The 27,862-nt window shown below is 37.7% G+C and overlaps 1 protein-coding gene across 1 annotated transcript; it reads left to right on the plus strand.

Annotated features, from left to right (window-relative positions):
- Positions 1-21,812: 21,812 nt before the first annotated feature.
- Positions 21,813-26,900, plus strand: LOC131236388 (probable leucine-rich repeat receptor-like protein kinase At1g35710; the record flags this gene model as incomplete). The annotated part of the gene is made up of 3 exons (XM_058233505.1): positions 21,813-23,167; positions 23,291-25,087; positions 26,548-26,900. Coding segments are annotated over exons 1-3 (3,393 nt in total), but the record flags the coding sequence as incomplete, so codon positions are not given.
- Between the last annotated feature and the right edge of the window lie 962 nt (positions 26,901-27,862).

Here is a 27,862-nt window from a genome sequence, read left to right on the forward strand (position 1 = left end):
TGAGATGGAAAGAATGGTTGCACCGATTTCCTAGGAGAGCACATTCTTTTAGGCCTCCATTAAATGAAAGCTTATTATGTATGCCTTATTTTTACAATTTTTATTCTTTAATATGCAAATATGGATATTTTAGCATCTTTTGAAGTTTCACTAAAAAAATCCACCATTCTCTCTATGGTTTTCTAAATTTCCGATTATCGACAATATTATTAGTGATATCGATATTGTTTACATATCTCCAAGTGGCGAAACTTGTAGCAATACCGATACTTTGAACACTGGTTGGGACTAAGAGGATTTGGGTTGGGTTTGGCACATTGGGTTGGGTTGGGTTGGGTCCTCTTGAGGTTGGGTCCTGTCAAATGGTGGGGCCCATTCTCGCCAAGTGGCCAGTAGTAGCTTTCACATTTTCTCTTATTCTTTGTGTTTTTTACACGTAATAGCTGGTTTCTATGGCATTAGTATCTACAGTGGAAGTACAAGACACCGGTGGAGCCTAGAGAGGAGGAAAACCGTCGATCAGGAAAGGCCCCACCAAACCTCCAATTAGCCGTCCAAGTTAAGAAGGATTGGACAATGACAAGGTTGGAGCAGTTTATGATCTTATCAAAGAAAACTTTCAGAGAGAGAAGTAGAGATTACTTTGATAAGCTGAGATTGGTGCAATCCATTGGAGTTTCAATCTTACTCGGCCTTCTTCGGTGGAAGTCTCAGATTGGAACTGAGGCCCAGTTGAGAGATCAGGTGCTAATTGCTAGTCTCACATTATTTTGATAATTTTCATGATTTTAAAAGAGAAGATCAGAGCCGTGTAAAAGCTGGGACACACGTGAAGATTGGTCGGTGTGAAAATTGGACCATCTACTTATTAGATGGACCACACTGGTACATTGAATCAGACCATCAGCCGTCCATTCATTTTGTCGGTTTAGCATGGTGAGCGACCCGTCCTGGTAAGTGGGGCCAGGTGGTATTTTTATGGTGGGGTCCACCTTTTGCACAGCACAGATGCATACACAAGTGACACGTTGCGCAGGAAAGAAATGTTTCTTGAAAAAAATGTCACATGCAACGTTTGCACGTGAAGCTGTAAAGATTTCTTACTTTTAAAATGAGAAAAAATGAGAACTGATGACATAAAATCCTTTCCAGCTCTTGCTTTGATTTCTTCCTCTCTTAAAATCCTTTCCAGCTCTTGATGAAGAAGAAGTACTCTGCATGTAATTCCCCTTCAGATACGAGAATTCCTCTCTCTCCAATTTTTGAGTGTACAGATACTACATATTTAATTAACCGAATTATGAAGTGATCGAACAGTTCTAACTGCCAAATAAATCAACATATCCCCCATAGAATTCAAATGCTTGCTAGCCGTCTATTTGACGGCCACCAAATCAAGAACCATTATGGGTTTCTGGTTGACGTGATTTTTGGAGCCGAGGCCAGATCACAGTGGGGCTGGCAACTTGGACGGTTCTGATCAGGAATTGAGTAGATGGATGCTGCAGATCTAATTCTATAAATACGAAATGATGAGACAATCCAATCAAATTCGAATGCATTATAACCGTTCATCTGAAAGCCACAACTATTATCAGTGTCTGACTTAAGGAACCTTCGAGGTTAAGTGGCATTGACAGTGAGACCGGCAAATTGGACGGTCTGGATCAACAGTGCAACTGACATATGTATGCATCAATGTGTGGTGAGTACGATACGCCATACTCCGGCGGAGTATCATAAAACAACTTCCTGAGAAACAGAGGGAGAAATGGAAAATGTATGGACCTGGTGGAAGCTGAGATCGCCTCTGTAGCCGAGGCCTTTGACGGCGGAGGCGATATCCGTACAGATCTTGAATCGCTCGGCCATGGAGATGGGCAAGGAGGTGGGGAAGGAAGATGAGCCGTCGATCAGCCGGAGGGACTGGGCGCAGATGGAGACGAGGGCCCCAGGGGTGAGGTCTTGGATGGAAGAAACGCTTGTGGGGAGAGAGATTCCAGAACCTTCTAGAGAATTTAAGAGGATTTCATGCGCTTCTTCCATTGCTGCTGCAGCTTCTTCTTCTTTTTCAGATTTTTGAAGAGGTTTTTTACAGAGTCTAGGCGGGCAGACGAGGTTGGGCGAACAAGGGCGGACTCAATAGAGGTAGATGCATCAGGAGATCCGCCGAGGTCGATGGATCCCTGACTGTGGGCCCACCGTCATATGTACCTTAAATCCACGCCGTCCATCTGTTTTGACAGAACAATTTAGGGCACGATCCGAAAATGAAGCAAGATCCAAATCTTAGGTGGACCATACTACAGGACCAGTGGTGATTGAATACCCCCACCCACATGTTTGTTTGTCAATCCAACCTATGGAAAACACAAATATCAGCTTGATCCAAAATTCTAATAACTCACAAAAAGTTTTGAATGGTCAATTACTAATTTTAGTAACTCATAGAAAGTTTTTAATGATCAATTACCATTTGTTTATTGTGGTACGAGATTTAAATATGCTTCATTTTTAGAATTATGCTTCAAAATTAGCTGACAAAACGGATAAAGAGCCTACATGTAAGGCACATGCATCATGGTTAGATGGAGAGAATTGTTCAATCGATTGAAAGCAACACAAAGTGTCCAATAAACAAAGACCAGAATTCGAATTTAGTCTTACCGATCGAATCCCGATCGATATCAATTAACCAACAATCTACTGGAATGTTTTGTTCGATTATAACTTCAATGTTTTAATTGATGTAAATTAGTAATAATCTTTGATTGTCTTAGAACACTTGAATGGTCAGAACACCATGGTTAATTAAGTGGGCCCCACATTAAAAAGAAATCACACCAAAACTATGTAGAGGACAAAACCAAGATCAATGGTTCAATTCCTATATGAATTTCAAATTTGGGGAAACTAATTGCCAACTATGGGCGGGTTGATTACACAGTCGTACACTAATAGAAATATAATTTGAATTATGATTATTTAAATTATTGCAAACTGATTGAACTTGGGATAACATCTCATAATCTATATCACCAGATCTCTGGTGAGTAATCCCAATATGTTTCATCTCCGTTGTGATTATGGTAGTTATGTGATTGTTATGCTGATTGTGATTTATTTAATTGAATTTTCATGCATCAATGCCATGCATAGTGTACTAGGGTTGAAAGTCGAGCGGGTTGGGTCGGGTTGGTGCTCAACCCTAACCCAACCCAAGGTTCCTATACCTTAACCCTAACCCGGTTGGGAATTCTCAACCCAAGCGGGCTCTGTCGGGTTGGTCGGGTGTATACATGTTAATATTTTTGTTATTACATTAGTTTATTATATTTCAATATAGGACTAATTTTTCGTATCTATTATTTTATTAATTATATATGTGATTATTCATCAAAAGAACTTCATTTTTTTCTTTAAAAAACAAGTTAAACTATAGGACAACTACTCATTTAAAAGTCATGTAGCATAGCACCCAATCTATTTGGGAGAGAGAAATCTGGCATATTTTGTTAGCTTGAGTCCTTAGAAAGATGTGGACAAATGAGACCCGACATCACTAGTGTGCCTTCGACACGAATGATCCACACTCAATTATAATTTATAAGTAACTTATATATTGATCGGGTTCAGGTTGGGTCGTGCAACCCATGACCTCAACCCAAGCCCAACCCAAGTTTTATCAGGTTAGTGTTTGTATAGCCCAAGCTTGAGATCGGACTCGATATATCTTGCTCGAGCCCAACCCAATGTCGGGTCGGTCACGGGTCGGTCGAGTTGAACCCGCCCAACTAACAGCCCTATAGTGTACATGCGTTGTTTCTATATGAGCTCTCCCTGAAAGACCTATAGGTACTTACAATATTGGGTGACATAGGGGACCATCCCTAGATGCCCACAACATGTGGCTTAGTATCTCTTCCCCTTGTAAACAGTGCATCAGAAGATGACCCCAAGCCACAGTTCATCTTTCTCATGACCTTCCCTTGAAGGGCTGAGATAACGGTGTCCACACTTAGGGATTTATTTCTGGTACACAATAAGTCCCTTAATGACTCATATGATGGTGGTAGAATATTCAACAATATACATGCCTGATCTTCATCTTTGATCATTTCCTCTATGTCCAGCAATATACAAATCAGTTTATTAAATTTACTGATGTGGGCCTCTACATCTCTACCCTCTGCCAATCTGAAGGTGAACAACTGTCGCTTCTAAGTGTAGGCAATTCTTAGTAGATTTTTTAACATAAATATCCTCTAACTTCGCCCATAAACCAGCTACAGTTTTCTCCCTCAACACATTATAGAGAACCTCATCCATGAGACACAAACAGATCAAGGATAAGGCCTTTTTATCAAAAGTATTTCAATCATCATCAGTCATAGTAGACTTTCTTTCCTCAAGAGAATCATCCACACCTTACTTGGTTAAGGAACTGATCATCTTAATCTTCCATAACTCAAAGTTATTTTTTCCTGAGTACTTCTTAATATCATACCTAGTGCTTCCTATTGATGCTAATTCTATAGATTCAAATGTGTGTCCCAACGCTTTCTCTGATACCACTTGTTAGGGATTGTTCTGTGGAATCACACAAAGATAAATCTAGGATAACAATCTAAGAGCACTAAGCAAACACAACAGAATACAAAGGTTTAACGTAAAAAACTCTTCTGGAAAAAAACCACAGCACAAAGCGACAGATCTTCACTATGAAATCAAAAATTACAAAGAGAGAAGGCTTACCAAATTCGAAAAACCTCGAATCTCACCCTCACTACACCCCTTTGAAACCCAAGAACCCCTTCTAGAAACCCTTTGGAATACTTTAAGAAGCCTTATAATGTTTTAGAATGACCCTAGGAACTCCTATTTATAGAATAGGAAATCCTACTTTCGCACCGACTTGGAATAGTCCGGAAACCGTCTCAAATTTACGCAATCCACGCATAATCTGCGTTACCTCCAACTAGTCGAACCAGATCTCGGGCTAGTCAAAGCTTCGACTAGTCGAACCAGAGCTTAGGCTAGTCGAAGGGAACTTCGACTAGTTGAACATGTCCTCCGACTGGTCGAATTTTTCGAAAGTTCCAAAACACATTGTTGTTGGACTTTCACTCGAACTTTCTCGGACTAGTCAAATTTTCTCAGATTTAAAATATTTGTTAACAATAGTTTCCTGCATCATAGTGCAGTTTGTTTGGATCTGCCCATGCCCTAAAATAAGATGGCAAAATGGATGGACTACATGGATAAAACATATACATCGTGGTAGGGCGAATGAGCCCATGCCCTAAAATAAGCTGGCAAAATGGATGGACTTCGTGAATAAAACACATATGTATCATGATAAGGCTAACAAAGTTTTGACATCAGCTAGTTGGCTGGTGTTTGGGTCACCAGCTAAACCGACCCCACACTAATTCATCTATGGGTAGAAGGTGTGCAAGTGCACGGAAACTTGTTCGCATCATCACTTGATCACCAACCAAACCGTATCCTTATGATACACACCATGTGGGGTCCATGTCTGCAATACTTATTCACTTCACATTGAAGTTATTCACATGCACAGAAACTTGTTCACATCACCGTGGGGTCACCCAGTCAAACCATGTCCCCCCATGATACACACCGTTTGGGGCCCATTTCTACAACACTTATTCACCCACGAGGAGAAGTTATTCATATCCACCGGGTAATGGAAAACGTTTTCACCTACAGAAAGCTACTCATCTTACTGTATGGGGTGACTGCGTTATTTGTATACCATTCCACAAGCACATTTAGTGAGCCCTACTATGATTATCAGCTTGGACCAAAAGCCAAGTCAGTTCCAATCGTCAGGTGGACTACAGGTTAAGGTTTTTTGTGGTGTATTATAGTTTTCTAAGGTGGCCCACTTGATGGTTGGACTAGTTAGTTTTATGGGTCATCTGGTCAAGTTAGTCGTCATACAACTATTGTTGGGGTTGGATCTCATAATTACTATCTGGGCCTAACAGTACCTAACTGTACACCACTTAAAAAAAATGATACAAGATGCATACAATAGATTCTTCTTTGGTGATTTAGGCCCTGTTTGGCTACACTTCCTTAATGAGTCTCGGAAAAAGGGTTCCAAACCTGCTTTTTCGATTGTGTTGGTAGCTTGCATAGATGATTTTGGAATGATTTTCTCTCTCTTCCTCGAATTGGTTTTTTTTTTTTTTTTTTTTAAATTCCAGTTTGGTGTTTTATTGCATCTATTTTGTTAAGCAGAAGAAGGGGATCGTGTAAAGTCACACCCCTTGGGAGGGAAGCAGATTGGTTGGTGTATCTCACACCAACTATATAGTTGCTGTATTGATGTCAGCAAAGTTCTGTGGGTCTGATCATGAGGCATGTGTTATATCCAAACCGTCCATCCATTTGGCGAGCTCGTCTTTAGGCTTGAGACGAAAAATTAGACAGATCTAACTATCAAGTGGACTACACTGAAAGACTTAGTAGGGGATTGAACGTCTACCATTAAAATCCTTTTTGGGGTCACAGAAGTTTTAGATTAATATGAAATTTATTTTTACTCTTCATTCAGGTCTTTTTTATCTTATGAACAGATTGGATGTAAAATAAACATTATAGTGGGCCCATGTAAGTTTGATCTCCTTTGAACCGTTGGTACAACTCGAGCTTGAAGAGCGTCAGTGCTCGCCGTCGCACGACACTTACCTACAACAACTATATAGCTGGTGTGTGGTACACCAGCCAATCTGCTTACCCTTGGGAGGGTGCATCCAAAGTGGCCCTTGGAATAGGAGCGGATTAGGTGAGACCGTAGATCCACCGAGATGGGCAGGACCCCTGACCGTGGGGCCACTGTGCCATCTATGCATCGGTATTGAAACTTCATTTTAGAGAATAATTCAAAAAATGAAGCAGATCCAAATCTCAGGTGGACCATAATACAAGAAATGGTGATAATCGACCAATAAAAACTTGTCGTAGGCCAAAAAAGTTTTGGATCAAGCTGATATTTGTGTAGTCTTTTCATCTAGATCTTTGTGACTTTATCAATAGGTTGGATGGAAAATAAACATTCCTGTGGGACTAATGAAGCTTTTAGTGGTGGGGATTCAATTACTACTGTTTCATGTGGTATGGTCTACATAAGATCTGAATCTACTTCCGTTTTGGGATAACGCCCTAAAATGATCTTTCAAAACGGTTGGATGGTGTGGATTTAAGGCACATACATCATTATGAGCCTGCCAGTCAGGTCCCAGTACCCACATTGGTAGACCCGGGTCTCATCTAATCTGCTCGCCCTTGGAATCTAGTAGCTCCCTAAAAAAGGGGGACGTGACTCAAAAGTCAGGGCAGACTTTACTCTTAAGGTAGAATCTGGGCCCAAACCCATCCAGTAATGGGTCGAACTCCTTGAAATTTACTAGCAAAAAAAAAAATGACTTTCCCTTTAAGAGGTCATGCTAAGTGCATTTATATTAAAGGTCAAATCAAACAGTACAATCTAATGGTTTTAGAGTAAACCAAGCAGATAAGTGCATATATATTAAAGGTCAAATCATTATCTGTCTATATGTAGATGATATGCTAATATTTGGACCAAATGAGGACTGTGGAAAGAAATAAAAAAGTTTCTAAGTACCAACTTCGACATGAAGGATATAGGTAAAGCCGATGTAATATTGGTATTAAGATTTATAATCTTAATGATGGAATAGCCTTAACACAATCTCATTACCTAGAAAAAGTGTTAAAAAAGTTTAATCATTATAATAGTAAACCGGTGTTAAAAATACTGGTAGATGTAAAGCACAACAAGAATATGCGAGTGTTATTAGGATTTTAATGTATGCAATGAATTATACTAGACCCGATATAGCATTCACAGTAGGAATGCTAAGCAGGTATACCAGTAATCCAGGACAAGTACATTGGAATGCGATTTCGAGAGTTTTAAAGTATCTAAGAAGAACCATAGACTATGAACTGCATTATAAATCATATCCCGCTGTACTTGAAGGGTACAGCGATGGAAGCTGGAATGCAGATAGCATAGAATCTAAATCTACAGGTGGTTGGATATTCACTCTTGGAGGAGGAGCAATATCATGTGCATATAAGAAATAAACGTGCATATCTCACTCTACAATGGAAAGTGAGTTTATTGTACTTGGAGCTGCTTGTAAAGAAGGTGAATGGCTAAGATACCTACTGTTAGAAATTTCGTATTGACCAAAACCTACTCCTGCCATATCTATCTTTTGTGATAGTCAGGCTACTCTTTGTCGTGCTATGAGTAAGACTTATAATAATAAGTCTAGAAATGTAGGTATAAGGCATAACTTTGTTAAAAGATTGCTCAGAGATAGAGTAATCATAGTGGAATATGTTAAATCCATCCTGAACTTAGCAGATTCCTTGACAAAAGGTTTATCAAGAGATCAAATAAAGAGAACCACTAAAAGAATGGGACCAAGATCCATAAAAATATAACTTTTACTTTTGATGGCAATTGTACCTATGTTTTGAAATATAAGCTAAGTTCTAAGGGGCAAATAAGTCAAGTATGTGACTGAAACATATACTAGAAAAAGAAAATTTGAGTCTCATTCCTAAAAGCCTAGTGTTTAGTTTCTGCATATCATAAAAGGCTGAGTACTAACTCTTAATAGATCTATAAGCAGACTTTGTTGAGATGAAGCAGAATCATCTTTGATATATCTACTTATATGAGTAGAGAAGTGAGGCCGTTTTTGAAAAGATTAAGATCATATCTAGAATACTCATGAAATAAGGATACGCACAAGGCCAGAAATGTGCGAAATTTTAGATCTCCAGTTATATATGAATAGATGTGTGTTATGTGTCCTGTGAGTTATATAAGGTCCTTAGTTCAAGACTAATGGGTCACTAAGTACCTGATATAACTTTGATACGTATACACTAAAGTCAAGGTTCAAATCCAAAAGATACCTTTACTTATGCATGTATTTATATTGAAATGCCATTCGTTCTAGAATCGAATTTTATTTTTGAAATTATGGGGGATTGTTGTGTTTTTTAGAATAAAAATAAATTTTAAAAATAAAAGTTATTTTTAGAAAGTAAATAAATATATTAATTATTTAAACTTTCCATAAATAATGTGTATAGCCAGTCAGTAAGAGAAGGGGTTTTTGCTTATGCAACCAGGGTTCAAATCTCCTCAAGGACGGTTCGCACCATCCGCGCACACGCACGCAACGTGGGCTGTAGGGTTGCTTGGGCGCTTTATTAGACGCACTTAGCACTTTGCATGTTCGCATCGTCTAGAGAGCCTCAGTCTTTTTTGGCACTCGGTTCAAACTTTTTGAGCCATGGTACTCTGATGTTTTATTACCTTTTTTTGTTGATTGAGAGTAATTATGACATGATTGTACATGTGGCACCTATGCCATGTGTCGCTTATGTGAATACAGTTTTTCCTGTTGGATAACTGCTTCTATCTGAATGGGTACAGAAATAACTGTTATATGATAAAAAGTCATGTCCTTTCATGGAAGACAATTATTTGTTATGAATGGGTATGGATTTCTTGAAGAGGCACTTTAGCACCTCTACAGGAAGAAATCCATAACCTTTTAATTGATATAAATCTTGGATACTATAATCCAGAAGTAGACACTCTTAATCTTTAAGATTATATCATCTTCTGGGCAATTACTCTCGATCTGATCTCTTGCTGAGTTTTTTCTGAACGTCTTAAGGCATATCGGTGTCAAAACTAGAGATCTGTTAACACTTAAATGTACATACTTTTGTGTTGAAAATCGGATTGAGAGTTCATTGTATCCTGAAGACAATTTGCAGATTTCCTTCGTTTGCACTTGCTGGAACTTCCAGAAAAAATACAACAAATCTGTCTTGAGAAATTGACTATTCAAGTCGAGCCTTAAACCCGATAGATCTGATCGTTTCATTATCATTTTCTTCTATCCTCCGTTGTGTACAAGAAACACTTAAAAATTCTAACATTCAAGATAGATTTATTATCTTTTCACAATGGAGGTAATTCATTCCATTCAAGTTATGAACCAAGACTTTGTACGAATGGATCATTTCGACGGTCAATTCTTCTCAAGATGATAACAAAAGATGCTTTTTTTCTAAATACTCTCAAATTATCCTACATTCTAGATGATGATCTGTCTTCTCTACCTGATCCAAAAGAAGACGACTCAAATTAAGTGAAGGAAGAACGAAAGAAAAGGAAGGAGGGTGGTTTTCTATGCAAAGGTCATATCCTAAATGCCCTCTTTAATTCTATCTATAATTCATACCATAAAATATTCTCTGCTAAAGATCTGTGGACAAAATTGGATAAAAAATATAAAACTGAAGAGGTCAGTACTCAGAAATTTCTGATCGACAATTATGTCCACTTTAAGTTTAAAAATGATCAGCCAATTCTCTCCCAAGTAACCGAACTACAGAACTTTGTTGATGAATTGAAGATTGGTGGTATAGATCTTCCTGAAGAATTCCTGGTCGGTGTAATAATTGTAAAATTACTCATCATGGTTTGATTATAAAAAGAAACTGAAACATGATGAGAGGAAATACAATCTTGAAGGGCTTCAACGACATCTTCGTATAGAAGAAGAGTCTAGAAACCGAGACAAGAAAGAAAGTGTTTCGAAAAATCATTCTAAAGCAAATATAGTAAAAGATGGTGAGCCAAAAATTCAGAACTCCAAATCTTTTCCCCCAAAGAAAGATATAGAGTTTAAGAAAAAGGGCAAGTGTCACTTCTGCAATAAGCCTGAACACTACATAAAGGAATGTCGACAAAGGAAGAAACAATTGAAAGCTCAGGCTAACATGGCAGAAGACTAACTTGTAACAATGCTTACAGAAGCTAATACAGTAATATCCGATGGTGGATGGTGGCTAGATACTGGTGCAACCATTCACATATCGAAGGACGGAAACATCTTCAAGACCTATTAAGGTATTACAACTGGACAAGAAGTGAAGATGGTTAATAACGTCCGTGTGAACATTGTTGGAAAAGGAACAGTCGAGCTTCATTTTACATCAAGCAAAAGACTGACATTAACAAATGTATTGCATGTACCTGACATGTCTAAAAATCTAGTGTCAAGCAATCTTCTCAATAAGAGAGGATTCAAAATAGTGATTGAATCTAATAAGTTGGTTATCACCAAGAATAGTATGTTTGTAGGAAATGATATTCTTGTAATGGTATGATTAAATTGAATATTAATAATAATAATGATGTTTTTGTTTATATAGTGAATTTTATATCTTTATAGCATGCTAGACTAAGTCATGTTAACTATCATTCAATGAAAAGAAGGATGATCCTAGGACTTATACCAAAATATAAAATTCAACAATAAGAGAAATGTGATATGTGTGCCCATTCTAAAATAACCAGAAAATCATTTGGGACTGGCATGAGAAAATCACAATCCTTGGAGTTAATTCATTCCGATTTCTATAATTTAAATAATACCTTAATTCGTGGAGTAAAAATGTATTTTATTACATTTATTGATGATTTCACTAGATTTTTCTATGTATACTTAATGAAATCTAAAGATGAAGCCTTTGAAAATTTTAAGCTTTATAAGGCCGAAGTGAAAAATCAGTTGAATGTAAAGATTAAAGTGAAAAGGCCGAGCTTAGAGTCCCGCGGGAGGGGGGGGGTTGAATAGGAATATGCCAAATTAAAAAATAAAAGTAAAATTTAAACAAATATAAATAAAGATATCACTAAACAATCCCACAATGCAGAAATGCAAAACAACCTTAAGTGTACAAGTATTGAGAGGTTGATACAGATGTTGTTCTAAGGACAACCTTACACCAAAAATCAATGGTTTATGGTAGGACAACCTAATTCCTAAAACGGTCTGTGTATTAAAAATTCAAACTGATACAGATGAATAAAGAAATAAATAGCAAAGGAAATAACTAAGCTATTACGACATTCCCATACTTGTATAAAAGAAATTACAACATTCTCCACAAATGCATAAAAGAAAATTTCAACATCCACAAAATGAAATAATCAATCAATCAATCACCATAAGACCAGAAATTATAGTGGTTCGCTTGTGTGTACACCAACTGTTTAGCAAAACAGCCACACAACTACTTCACTCCTAATATCCTCACACAGTGGATATTAGCGTTCACTATGAAATAGGCTTTTCAAGATTCACCTAAAACCCTCACAATTGTGTCTTTCAAGTGGGCTTACACAATTCAAAAACCCCACACTCTGAATTTTCTGGATCACCTCAGACAAACAAAAATAAAAAAAAAATTCTGGCACAATCTCAATGAAACCAAAAGAATGAATTTACAAAACTGTAAAATACTTACCTAGATATTCTCCTTTGATGTAGCCCGGTAGAACCAATTCGGAGTAGAAGTTCTACGTAAAAGTTCAATGTCCACACTCACTTATAAAATGGTTCTAAGTTCTAAATAGATTTTAATTTAAATCACCTTAGGCTAGCTTGATTTGATTTTGATTCCAAGAAATGAGAATACTTTAATCCCTCTTTCAAATAAAATTGGAATGCAGAATACAAAATCAAATGCAAAAAGCTAATTAAAGAGAATATAAAATGAGCACTAAATAGCTTAAGAATATCACTAACTTATCTCTTAGAGCAGCGTATTGATTTTGCTTGAATTGGATATCAAACTCCGAAATTCGTGCTTTATTTATAAGTGCAGAAATCGAACTCTCGACTGGTCCTGAGATCGGTTCAACTGGTCGAAGGACCAACAAAATTTTAAAAATTTGGGCGCGATAAGATCAGGCCATTCCACGACTGGTCGAAGGACCTACTCAACCGGTCGAGTGGCCTCCGCGACCGGTCGAGTCCTGTCCACGACTGGTCGTGTGGGACCATTTTTAGTTGCTGGACTTTGAGTCAAGCTTGCAAGACTGGTCGAACACTATTCACACGACCGATCGAGCAGTCTCCAGGACTGGTTGAGGTTGTAACAAAAAATTCCGAAAATAAGTAACAAACTTAAGACTAGTCGATGATTTCTTTGACTGGTCGAGCCAGTGCTAGGACTAGTCGAACATAGTCTAAGACTAGTCGAAAAATAGACTATGCACTTATAAAATGACTCAATCAAATTATGTATTCAAAATGACCTATCTTATGGTCAATCTAGGGTCATTCATACCTTATAAATGATGTATGAATATTGAATCTTCTTTTGCTTCAGTTGATATTTGTTCTTTGAAGATCACGAAGCTTGAGATCTTGACATATGATGAAGCTTGATCTTGAGACTTTTTGAAGCTTGAATTTGAAACACATTGAAGCTTGAGCTTGAGGTTCAAAGTAAAGAAATTTGTCCTGACTTGGACGAAGCTTTGAAAACTTAAACTATTGAAGCTTGAAAGATTGAATTAACACTTGATGTTGTACTTGAACATGTAATCTTGCATTTGAAGTTCTTGAGGTAAAGACCTTTGTTCTTGTACATGAGATGCACAGTCTTGAATATGTAGATGCGCTACACAAGACACAGATTCCAAGAGGTTTTGGCACTACAAAATTTGACAATCATAGGAGCTAGAAAACATAATACTTACATAAAGCCCTCAGAAATGATAGAGGGGGTGAGTACTCTTCTAATGAATTCAATGAATTTTGTGAATCAAATGGTATATGCCATGAATTTATGGTACCTTACACACCCCAACAAAATGGCCTGATAGAACGCAAAAATAGGACATTAATTGAGATGATCAATTATATGATATTAAATTTTGGATTACCATTGAATTTGTTGAGGGAGAGGGGGGGAACATTATTAACAGCAAACCGTATTTTAAATGCTATCGCACATAAAAAATTGGATATCTCCCCATATGAATTGTGGAAAAAAAAAAAAAAAGAAACCATATCTTCATTACTACAATTATGGGGAAGTATAACAGAAGTCAGGAACATTATTAACAGCAAACCGTATTTTAAATTCTATCGCACATAAAAAATTGGATATCTCCCCATATGAATTGTGGAAAAAAAAAAAAAAAGAAACCATATCTTCATTACTACAATTATGGGGAAGTATAACAGAAGTCAGGAACATTATTAACAGCAAACCGTATTTTAAATGTTATCCCACATAAAAAATTAGATTAATAGTTCCGTATATAGATTTTTGATTTTGGAACAATCTACTTTTGCTGATAAAAATATTATTATAGAGTCTAGGGATGTTATATTTTTTTAAAATACAGTATACAAAGACTATATGAATAATCATATAAAAAGGCAAGTAGATGAAAATATAATAGAACCAATGAATGAAGAAACTAATAGCTTTCATAATAAATTTAACACTCATCCAGAAGGAAATGAACCAAGGAGATCAAAAAGGGCAAGAAAAGAAATATCTTTTGACCCAGATTTCTATATGTTCCTTATAAAAGGGAATATAAATGAAACATGAAAGGAGATTACTCTATCACTAAGTATTGAAAGTGATCCATTAACACTTAATGAAGCTCTCTCATCTCCTGATGCATAGTTTTGGATGGAAACCATAGACGATGAAATGGATTCCATAGTCTCAAATAACACTTGGTGTTTGACCGATCTTCCACTAGGTTCAAAGCCTATAGGATGTAAGTGGATTTTTAAAAGAAAGTTTAATCCTAATGGAACCATAAATAAGTTTAAAGCTCGATTAGTAGCCAAAGGATTTAAACAAAAGGAATGTATCAATGTTTTCGATACATATGCTCCTGTTACTTGTATATCTACCATTAAGACTTTAATTGCTCTTGTAGCAATTCACCACCTAGTAATTCATCAAATGGATGTCAAAACAACATTCTTAAATAGTGATCTAGATAAGGAAGTCTATATGGAATAACTTGAAGGTTTTGTTCAACCTAGGCAAGAGAAGAAAGTGTGTAAACTGGTCAAATCCCTTTACGGGCTCAAGCAAGCTCCTAAGCAATGGCATGAGAAGTTTGATCAAGTAGTACAATCTAATAGTTTTAGAGTAAACCAAGCAGATAAGTGCATATATATTAAATGTCAAATCATTATCTGTCTATATGTAGATGATATACTAATATTTGGACCAAATGAGGACTGTATAAAAGAAACAAAAAAGTTTCTAAGTACCAACTTTAACATGAAGGATATGGGTAAAGCCGATGTAATATTAGGTATTAAGATTTATAATCTTAATGATGGAATAGCCTTAACACAATCTCGTTACCTAGAGAAAGTGTTAAAGAAGTTTAATCATTATGATGATAAACCGGTGTCAACCCCATTTGATCCAAGTATTAAATTGGTTAAAAATACTGGCAGATGTAAAGCACAACAAGAATATGCGAGTGTTATAGGGAGTTTAATGTATGCAATGAATTGCACTAGACCTGATATAACATTCACGATACGAATGCTAAGCAGGAATGCTAAGCAGGTATACCAGTAATCCAGGACAAATACACTGGAATGCTATTTCGAGAGTTTTAAAGTATCTAAGAGGAACCGTAGATTATAGACTGCGTTATAAATCATATCCCGCTGTACTTGAAAGGTACAGCGATGCAAGCTAGCATGCAGATAGCATAGAATCTAAATCACAAGTGGCTGGATATTCACTCTTAGAGGAGGAGCAATATCATGGGCATCTAAGAAACAAACGTACATATCTCACTCTATAATGGAAAGTGAGTTTATTGTACTTGGCGCTACTTGTAAAGAATGTGAATGGCTAAGATACCTACTGTTGAAAATCCTGTATTGGCCAAAACATACTCCTGCCATATCTATCTTTTGTGATAATCAGGCTACTCTTTGTCGTGCTATGAGTAAGACTTATAATGGTAAGTATAGAAATGTAGGTCTAAGGCATAACTTTGTTAAAAGATTGCTCAGAGATGTAGTAATCATAGTGGAATATGTTAAATCTATCATAAACTTAGCAGATCCCTTGACAAAAAGGTTTATCAAGAGATCAAATAAAGAGAACTACTAAAGGAATGGGACTAAGATCCATAAAGATATAACTTTCACTCTTGATGGCAACCCCACCTATGTTTTGAAATATAAGTTAGGTTCAAAGAGACAAACAAGTCAAGTAAGTGACTGAAACATACACTAGAAAAAGAAAATTTGAGTCTCATTCCTAAAAGTCTAGTGTTTGGTTTCTGCATATCATAAGAGGCTAAGTATTAACTCTTAGTAGATCTATAAGCAGACTTTGATGAGATGAAGAAGAATCATCTTTGTAGATCTAACTATATGAGTAAAGAATTGAGGCTACTTTTGAAAAGATTAAGATCGTCTCTAGAATACTCATGAAATAAGGATACAAACAAGATCAGAAATGTGCGAACTTTTAGATCTCTAATTATATATGAATAGACGTGTGTTATGTGTCCGGTGAGTTATATAAGGTCCTTAGTTCAAGACTAATAGGTCACTAAGTACCTGACATAACTTTGATACGTATACACTAAAGTCAAGGTTTAAATCCAAAAGATACCTTTACTTATGCACCTATTTATACTGATATGCCATTCGTTCTAGAATCTGATTTTATTTTTGAAATTGTGGGGGATTGTTGTGTTTTTTAGAATAAAAATAAATTTCAAAAATAAAAATTACTTTTAAAAAGTAAATAAATATATTAATTATTTAAACTTTCCATAAATAATGTGTATAGCTAGTCAGTAAGACAAGAGGTTTTGCTTATGCAACCAGGGTTCAAATATGCTCAAGGACGGTGCAATGCACCATTCGTGCACACGCGCGCGGTGTGGGCCGTAGGGCTGCTTGGGTGTTTTATTAGGTGCACTTAGCACTTCGCACGTTCGCATTGTCTAGAGAGCCTTAGTCTTTTTTTGCACTCGATTCAAACTTTTTGAGCCATGGTACCCTGATGTTTTATTACATTTTTTTTTTGTTGATTGAGAGTGATTGTGACATGATTATATATGTAGTACCTATGCCATGTGTCGCTTATGTGGATACAGTTTTTCCTGTTGGATAACTGCTTTTGTCTGAATGGGTAAAGAAATAACTGTCATATGACAAAGAGTCATGTCCTTTCATGGAAGGCAATTATTTGCTGTGAATGGGTATGAATTTCTTGAAGAGGCAATTTAGCACCTCTTCAGGAAGAAATCCATAACCGTTCAATTGATATAAATCCTGGATACTATAATCGAGAAGTAGATACTCTTAATCCTTAAAATTATATCATCTTCTATGCAATTACTCTCAATCTGATTTCTTGCTGAGTTTTTTCTTAACGTCTTAAGGCATATCGATGTCAAAAATAGAGATCTGTTCAACACTTAAACGTGCAAATTTTCGTGTTGAAAATCGGATTGAGAGTTCATTGTATCCCGAAGACAATTTGTAGATTTCCTTCGTTTGCACTTGCTGGAACTTCCAGAAAAAAGACAGCAAATCTGTCTTGAGAAATTGACTATTCAAGTCGAGTCTTGAACCCGATAGATCTGATCGTTTCATTATCATTTTCTTCTATCCTCCGTTGTATACAAGAAACACTTAAAAATTCTAACAACAATATCATCTACAACAGCAGGACTGCCAAAAGAGGCTCTCCTAAAATGAATAGCCAGCCTCTCACCAGCACAAGCTCTCCACTCATGGTCACTTCCTGCTACTAATGCCAGCACCAACACTGTATCTCCATGCAAATGGATTGGGATCTCATGCAACAGCCTTGGAAGTGTATAACAGAGATAAGCTTACCAGGTGCGGGCTTCCAAGGTAAGCTCGATAACTTGAGCTTCCCCTCATTTCCAAACCTCATTCATCTCAATCTCAGTGGCAACACTCTCACTGGAACCATCCCAGCTCATATCGGCACTCTTTACAAACTCACATCCCTCGATCTGTCTGCAAATAATCTTTACGGTCTATACTGAACTCGGGCCATTTGCATTAGCTGTATTTGTTTTAGTCATGCATTGATCGCATTAGCCATCCATTTATTTTATACACCGAACCACTTGATCGAAGGGACAGGAATGCCCTTTGGGCCAGAGCATCTAACAGGAGGTGGTCACCTAAGGAAATCATGCAAAAATCGCATGAATGGGATTGATTCCATCCGTCTTAGCCTTATTTCTCTGTAGCCTTATGTTTTATGTAAAAGCCATGGTAGGATTGTTACAGTTAACCTAACAAAAGTAATTCTTCATAAATACATGCAATGAAGGGTCCTAAGACTTATTTTCTATGTAAACAATATTGACCGTCCGTATTAAAGGCCATGGATCGAATGGTTAATATTTGTCAATTTGCGTGATGTTCAAATGGTAGCCGATGAAATGTGCGTTCGCGAGGCATCCAAAGAAGGGCCCACAAGAGTCGTGGGGTTGATTCGCCAACTGTACAACCATGTGCATAGAGAGTGGCACATGCTACCACATGTCAACATGTGGAAGGTGTTGATCGTGCCACGTCACCCTCATACCGAGTCCTACGTTGCCACGTCCACGTGTAGAAGTACACAGACAAGAAGCCAACTGGAAGGTGGAAAAATCAAGAGCAATTTACAACTGTACGACCCATTTATGGCACATTTACATTGTACGCCCACTTCTTTTTACCTCTCAAGAATAAGCCCGTACGGATGGACGGCTTCCCAAAGGTCGAAAATGCCCCTGCTTTTCCTTCCGCAAGAGGATCGGCAGGTGCTCGAAGACGAGCGCTGACGCTCCTCGATCTCTAAGTTGTACGAACGGTTCAAAAGAGATCAAAGTTACCTAGGCCCCACAATTATGTATTTATTATATCCACAACGTTTGTTCATATTTCTAAATCATTTCGGAGTATTATAAAAAAAAAAAAAATCATATCCAAAGATCAATTGGACCACACCACAAAGAGCAGCGGGAAAGTTGATTCTCACTGTTAAAAATTTTGTAGGACGCAACATATAAGGTCATAAAGACCTGGATGAAGAGGAAAAACAAATTTCATAATGATCCAAAACTTATGTGACCCCTAAAAGGGTTTCAATGGTAGACGTTCAATCCTCCACTGCCTTTTACAGTGTGGTCCACTTGATAGCTAGATCTGTCTTATATTTCATCTCAAGCCTTAATATGAGTTTGCCAAATGGATGGACAGTTTGGATATAACACATACCTCATAATAAGACCCACAAAAAGCAGTGGGGATTATAACAAGATAAAAAAAACAAAAGCCAGGAACCTATGGCTACGGATTATAACCATAGCCATAACCGTAGCCCATGCATTTTCGATATGTCCTTTGCTATGTATCGAAGTTCTTTCGATATGATCGAAAAAGGTCTAGAACTGTCCAGCAAGTTTTCCTAAAGAATCCTGCAATTTTCAATATATAACGAAGCGTATTCGATATGTATCGAAGGTATTTTATCCCTATGGCTACGGATTACAACCGTAGCTAAGACTTTTTATTTATTTTATTTTATTTTTATTTTATTTTACATGGAGAACTTTATTCTGCCTACAATTTTCTCTAATACATATTTATATAAATATGTACATATACGCATATAAAAAAAAAATTTCTTTCTTTTTTGCATTTCTTTCTTTATTTATTTAACAAGAATATCTTCTAAACCAAAATCAGTTACTTGATGTACCCTATATGATTTTGTGGTAGAAGAAGCTACTTTATCCAACCAACTTGGTTATTTTCCAAGATTTCATCAGGTCAATGGTCGAAAATCCATTTCATTCACTTCGCGGTCAATTTCAATCAGTTTGCGGTCAATTTCATTCATTTCATTTACTTCGCAATCAATTCCATGCATTTCACGGTCAATCCCGACGATTCCCCTTCACTTCACGATCAATTCCATGCATTTCAAGGTAAATTCCCTTCACTTCACGGTCAATTTGATGCATTTCACGGTCAATTCCCTTCATTTCACGGTCAATTCTATGCATTTCACGGTCAATTCCGGCGATTCCCCTTCACTTCACGGTCAATTCCATGCATTTCACGGTCAATTCCCTTTACTTCACGGTCAATTCAATGCATTTCACGGTCAATTCCCTTCATTTCACGGTCAATTCCATGCATTTCACGGTCAATTTCCTTTACTTCACGGTCAATTCCATGCATTTGACCGTGAAGTGAAGGGGAATCACTGGAATTGACCATGGAATGCATGGAATTGACCGTGAAATGAAGGGAATTAATCGTGAAATGCATTGAATTGACCGTGAAGTAAAGGGAATTGACCGTGAAATGCATGGAATTGACCGTGAGGTGAAGGGGAATCGCCTGAATTGATCGTGAAATGCATGGAATTGACCATGAAATGAAGAGAATTGACCATGAAATGCATTGAATTAACCGTGAAGTAAAGGGAATTGACCGTGAAATGTATGGAATTGACCGTGAAGTGAAGGAGAATCACCGGAATTGACCGTGAAATGCATGAAATTGATTGCGAAGTAAATGAAATGAATGAAATTGACCGCAAACTGATTGAAATTGACCGTGAAGTGAATGAAATGTATTTTCGACTATTGAACTTATGGAATCTTGGAAAATAACCATGTTGGTTGGATAAAGTAGCTTCTCCTACCCCAAAATCATATAGGGTACGTCAAGTAACTAATTTTGGTTTAGAAGATATTCTTATTAAATAAAGAAAAAAATGAAATGAAAAAAAGAGAGAAAAAAATTTATACGCTTATATATGCATATTTATATAAATATGTATTAGAGAAAATTGTAGGTAAAATAAAGTTCTCATGTAAAAAAAATTAAATAAATAAAATAAAATATATTACATAGACTTTTACAGATTACAGTTATTGCTACGGCTATAATCCGTAGCCATGGGGCAAACCAGCTTCAATGCATATTGAATGCTCTTCGATATATATCGAAAATTGTAGAATTTTTGAGGCAAACTTGCTGGACAGTTCTAGACCTTTTTTTATCATATGGAAATACCCGTTGATACATATTGAAAGATCTTCAATGCATATTGAAGGACATATTAAAAAAAGTAGGGGTAACAGCTATAGCTACGGTTATAATCCGTAGCCATAGGAAACCTAAGCACATTTCAAGCACTTTCGAACTTTGGCAAGTCGTCCGTACGTATAAGGATTATTCTCGCGAGATAAAAAGAAGTGGGCTTAAAAATGTATATGGGCCCTAAATGGATCGTACAGTTGTAAATTTCGCAAAAATCAAAATAACACGAATTGAATTGAGAATGCAGAGAACGTGAGTATATTTTATTATGGGAACCATTCTTGCTGCCACGGGGCACCAGATCGTGCCATGTTGACGTGTCCATACTGGCTTTAACGGTACGGCTGGTTGCCGCTCGTCGCCAATTTCTCATAGAGACGCTTGCGTACCTGGCGTTGGTACTTACCAGGGTAGTGTTTTTTTAACGTGGGTAAGACGACCTAGTCGTGCATGAAATCCACGCCGTCCATCGGGTGTATCAACCGCTCTTTTAGTTGGTATGGCCCACCTTAGTTTTGGAATACTGCCAATTTTGGGTAATTCTTTCATTCAGACAGGAACATCAGATGAATGGATTAGATGGCATATAAACCATATATCAGCGTTACGAACATATGTGACATCAGCACTGATGTGAAAATAGAAAATCAGAAAACCAGAATGCTCTGTTAGACATTAATTCTCTGTGCAACTGCACGGTCGTCATCCAAGCCGTTAAAATAATGTATACAATAAGTTAATACACCTTTTTTTTTTTTTCAGTCGTAAAAATAAGATGGGCAGCGCAATCGAAGCCATTTGTATCAACCATTTCCTATAAATACCCATATATCCATCGTAAGTTTGTAACAGACCATAAGCAACAACAGCCATGGCCATACATAAATCTCTCTCCCTCGCTTTTCTCCTCTTTTTCCTACCCTTTCTTTCTTCTTCCCATGCAACAATATCATCTGCAACAGCAGGACTGCCAGAAGCAGAGGCTCTCCTGAAATGGAAAGCCAGCCTCTCACCAGCACAAGCTCTCCACTCATGGTCACTTCCTGCTACTAATGCCAGCACCAACACCCTATCTCCATGCAAATGGACTGGGATCTCATGCAACAGCCTTGGAAGTGTAACCGAGATAAGCCTACCGAGTGCAGGCTTGCAAGGTAAGCTCGACAACTTGAGCTTCCCCTCATTTCCAAACCTCCTTCATCTCAATCTCAGTGGCAACACTCTCACTGGTACCATCCCAGCTCATATTGGCGCTCTTTATAAACTCATGTCCCTCGACCTGTCTGCAAATAGTATAAGTGGATCAATACCCCTAGATATAGGGAATCTTGGGAATTTGAATGAGCTAGATTTGTCCATTAACCATCTAGATGGTTCCATCCCTTCCACTTTAGGGAACTTGTCAAAGCTTTCCATCTTGAACCTGTACCAAAATCGAATCTCTGGCTCCATTCCTCCACAAATTGGGAATCTAAAAGAGCTGGTTCAGTTGTCATTGTTCCAGAACAATCTGACCGGTCCAATTCCTCCTGCTTTGGGTAATTTGAGAAACCTTACACTGTTGTTCCTCTACAGCAATCAAATTTCTGGTTCAATTCCTCCACAATTTGGGAATTTAATGAATCTCAACATTCTTGATCTGTCCGGTAACATTCTAACAGCTTCTATCCCTTCCACTTTAGGGAACTTGACAAAGCTGACAGCCCTCGGCCTCATTCAAAATCAAATTTCTGGTTCTATTCCTCCGGAACTCGGGAATTTAATGAGTCTCAATATTTTAGCATTGTACCGTAACAATCTGACTGGTCCCATCCCTCCTGCTTTGGGTAATTTGAGAAACCTTACACAGTTGTTCCTCTACAGCAATCAAATTTCTGGTTCAATTCCTCCACAATTTGGGAATTTAATGAATCTCGATAATCTTGATCTGTCCGATAACTTTCTAACAGGTTTTATCCCTTCCACTTTAGGGAACTTGACAAAGCTGACAGTCCTCTACCTCTTTCAAAATCAAATTTCTGGTTCTATTCCTCAAGAACTTGGGAATTTAATGAGTCTCAATATGCTAGCATTGAGTCTAAACAGTCTGACTGGTCCGATCCCTCCTGTTTTAGGTAATTTGAGAAACCTTACAATTTTGAATCTCCACGGCAATCAAATTTCTGGTTCAATTCCTCCACAATTTGGGAATTTAATGAATCTCAACAATCTTGATCTGTCCTATAACATTCTTACAGGTTCTATCCCTCCTACTTTAGGAAAGTTAACCAAGCTTACCGTATTGTCCGCTATTTACTGTCAATTATCTGGTTCGTTGCCTCAAGAAATGAGGAACATGACAAATCTTTCTAAACTCTACTTGGGTGGCAACAGCCTCTCTGGCTATTTTCCTCAGTTATGCCAGGGCGGATCTCTTCAAGTCTTCAGTGCTTATGGCAACCATTTCACTGGTGAGATCCCAAAAAGCATCAGAAATTGCACTAGCTTAATAAGAGTGCGACTTAATGGAAATCGACTTGCTGCAAATGTATCAGAAGTCTTTGGTGTATACCCGCATCTCATATTCATGGACGTCAGTGACAACATGTTGTTTGGTGAACTCTCACCAAATTGGGGAGAATGCCAAAATTTGACAAAGCTACAATTATCCGGGAACATGATTACCGGTAGAATTCCTCCTGAGATAGGGCAGTTGACTCAGCTAAGTGTGCTTGGTCTTTCTTCAAACCATCTGGTGGGCGAGATTCCAAAGGAATTTGGGAGGCTGACTTCTTTGTTCAACTTAACTTTAAATGAAAACCAGCTTTCCGGTCAGATACCCCAAGAGATTGGAAAACTATCCAATTTGGAGGTTCTTGACTTGTCAATGAATCACCTAAGTGGTCCAATACCACCTCAATTAGGTGATTGCTTCAAACTCCAATATCTGAAATTGAGCGAAAATGTTTTAAATGGAAGCATTCCTTTTCAGATTGGTAACCTAATATACCTACAGGATTTACTAGATCTAAGTCACAACTCCCTCAATGGACAGATATCACCACAACTCACGAAATTGATTCGGCTGGAAAAGTTAAACCTCTCCCACAACATGCTGTCAGGCTCCATTCCACCTTCTTTTGAAGGGATGTTCAGCTTGCAATCCATTGATTTTTCATTCAATGCTTTGGAAGGTCCTCTTCCCAACAGCAAAAGCTTTCAGAAGGCTCCTGCAGAGGCATTCATAAATAATAAAGGCTTATGTGGTGAAGTGCAAGGTTTGCGACTTTGCAATGCCTCTTCAATCAATCGTAGTGATGCGATGAAAAGTCACAGAGTTGTGATCCTCATTATTCTTCCTGTCTCAGTGGCCTTGTTTCTTTTATTTGTAATCATTGGCATTTCTTACATTTATTACCAAATAAGAAGAAATATAAAAAAGGGAGTTCTTGAGAGAAGCAGCGGAAATCCATTTTCAATATGGAATTATGATGGGATTGCTGTGTTTGAAGACATCGTGGAGGCAACAGAGGGTTTTGACAACAAATACTGCATTGGAATTGGAGGGTATGGAAAAGTTTACAAAGCAAATCTATCAATGGGTCAGGTAGTGGCTGTGAAAAAACTTCACCTACTCGAAGGAGGGGATCAATCTAATCAAAGAAGTTTTAGAAATGAGATACAAGCATTAACTGAAATCCGTCATCGCAACATAGTGAAGCTTTATGGCTTTTGCTGCCATGCTCGATGCTCGTTTCTCATCTATGAGTACATGGAAAGGGGAAGCTTGGCAAGTATCCTAAGCAATGATGAAGGAGCTGCACAATTGGACTGGACTCTAAGGGTGAAGATTATTAAAGGTGTGGCCCATGCTTTATCTTACATGCACCATGATTGCACCCTACCAATTGTTCATCGAGACCTATCAAGCAACAATGTTCTGCTGAATTCAGAACTTGAGGCTTGTATTTCTGATTTTGGCACTGCACGATTGCTGATACCTGATTCATCCAATCGAACTATGCTTGCAGGCACTTATGGATACATAGCTCCTGGTTAGTCACTAATATATTCTCAACACTGAATAGTTTATCATAAATTAGCCTTTATTTTTCTTAATATTTTCTATTTTTTGTTGAAATTATTTACTATAAAATTTGTGCATTAGTTACCACACTATTGTCAAATGGGGCAATATTCTAAGGCAACTAGAATATGAGAAAATTCATATTTGAAAATCTTAAGAAACTTTCACCACATCTTCTTAGCTATTAAATTTCTGGCATTGACCATTTTTAACTGTACATTTGTTGGCCACCAATCGGTTGGATAGAATCCCTCCATAAGTGTTATTTCTGGGATCTTCTCTATCTACAACATGGGTCATGTTTCCAGATGGTCTGGATTGATTTACATGCATACCAAGTTTAGATGGATGAACAACGGGTGGTTAATAAATGATTGAAAAAGCTCATGTCTTCTAGCCCATGCTAGTAAATCTGAGTTACCCAGTATGCTTTTATCATATTGAGTAAACTTAGTTGAGCCCACTGTGAATGTATGTCGTTTATCCACCCTGTCCATCCATTTTTCCGGCTAAATTTAGGGGTTAAGCCCGAAATTGAAGTATATCCAAAGCTCAAGTGGACCATACCACAGGAAACAATGTGGAATAATGATTTCCACGGTTGAAACCTTCCTAGGCTCCACATGATTTTTATTTGTCATCCAACCTGTTCATAATATGACAAAGACATGGATGAAGAGAAAACACAAACATCAGTTTGATAATAAAAAAAACTTCCGTGGCCTCTAAGAAATTTTCAATGGTAGAGGTTCAATCACACGGTTTACTGTGGTGTAGGCCACTTGAGATTTTGATATGCTTCTGTTTTGGGCTCAAGCCCTAAGATTATCTTTTAAAATGGATGAATCGGAATGGATAGATTAAATAAATAACAGTGGACCCCACAGAGTTTACTCAGTACGCTACCGTTACTGAGTTACTCGGTACACAATCCGCTTCCCAGGAAATGTGGCATCGTGAAATGCTCCATGCCAAGAGATCCTAGAGCATGAGCTTGGGCTTTCGCTGTTGTGTAAGGGTTCCACGGCTCTAAGATCCAGACTGTCCATGTGATGTCTCACACAATGAATGCCCCACACAACAAAAGAAGTTTCTAGATTGGAAAATCCTAACCATTGAATCTATAGTCTTTTTTTGTTGAATGTGCGCAATTACCTTTTTTTTCTTGATCATCTATCCGTTGGCCACTAAAATGGTTAGGATTTCCAATTAGAGAATTGCCAATGCGTGAGCCATCCAAATTGGGGCCCACCATGTCAATGGTTTGGATCCTGGAACTATGGACCTCACTAGTACAGACTCAAAACCTTAGATACTCTTGAGTGCGTTTGTTGGTTGTTTCCTTTGCTACTTAGGTAGAGAAAGAGTTTTTCCACTGATGATTAGCAAAGAATAAAGAATATGATTGAACAATCTTCTATCATGTAGAGCTTGCCTATACAATGAGGGTGACTGAGAAATGCGACGTCTATAGCTTTGGTGTTGTGGCACTTGAAGTGATGATTGGAAGGCATCCTGGGCAACTCATCTCCTCCTTGTCATCACCAAATAGAGATGATCCACTGCTAAAGGATATGTTGGACCAACGTCTCTCCAATCCGACGGCGGAGGTTGCACACGAAGTCATATTTGCAGTGTCCATGGCGCTCGCATGCATTCGGCCGGATCCTGACTCTCGACCAACCATGCACCATGTGGCCCAGGAGCTATCTGTTGGTGGGCCTTCTTTCTCTCTAGAGCTATTTCATGCACTAACATTTCGTCAACTGATGGATCTAAAGGTATAATTGGGTGTATGAAAACCAACGAGGTTGTGGGCATGTAGTGGCAAGAACAGTATTGCTGTGTGTGTCTATTGTATGAAAATAATCAAACGGAGGTGTTTTTCTTGTTATGATGTGTACACAGTTCAGTGTGTGGATTCGATGTTTATATAGAATATATATTTCTGGAATTGGTGATAAAAACCAAAATGTAATAAAAGTAGGATGAAAGAATAAAGATGTTTTCTTGTTTGATGGTTATCTTCTAACCCAAGGTTTTTATGCCCAAGAAGTTAACTTCTAGGGATTGTAATCCTTTTCTACGATACCTTTAATATGGATGGTTGAGATTGTTTTCAAAAAATAGGTCCAATCAACCATTTGATACGTCGTGGATTGCCTCTCTCTCTCTCTACATATCTATATATATATATATATATATAGAGAGAGAGAGAGAGAGAGAGAGAGAGAGAGAGAGAGAGAGATGGCCTCGTAGGAACTATCCTGTACGCTACCTTGGTGCAGTCCAATTCCCACCACAAAGAGGAAATAGAATTGCGTACTAAGTAAACTCTGTTGGGTTGGATGTAATCTATCCATGCCATCCATCTGTTTTTCAAGCGCATTTTAATGGTTGAGACCAAAATTGAATCATTTCCAATCCTCAAGTGGACCATAGAACAGGAGCTTTGGATGTGACTCATTCTTTGTATATTACCCTAAAATGATCTCTCAAGATGGATGGATGGCGTGGATACAAAACATATATCATGGTGGGGGCACAAAATTTGGTGATGTCACTTCTCAACCAATCAATAGCCAATCCGCGCCCGGGTCTCTTTGCGGGGAAGTGGATTGTGTACTGAGTAAACTCTGTGGGGCCTGCTGTGATTTATGTATTCCATCCACTCCTTACATCCATTATTTTAACAGATGATTTTAAGGCTTAAGCCCAAAAATAAAGTATATCCAAAGCTCAA

This window comes from Magnolia sinica, unplaced genomic scaffold (genome assembly GCF_029962835.1).
Source record: "Magnolia sinica isolate HGM2019 unplaced genomic scaffold, MsV1 ctg60, whole genome shotgun sequence".
Lineage (NCBI taxonomy): Eukaryota > Viridiplantae > Streptophyta > Magnoliopsida > Magnoliales > Magnoliaceae > Magnolia > Magnolia sinica.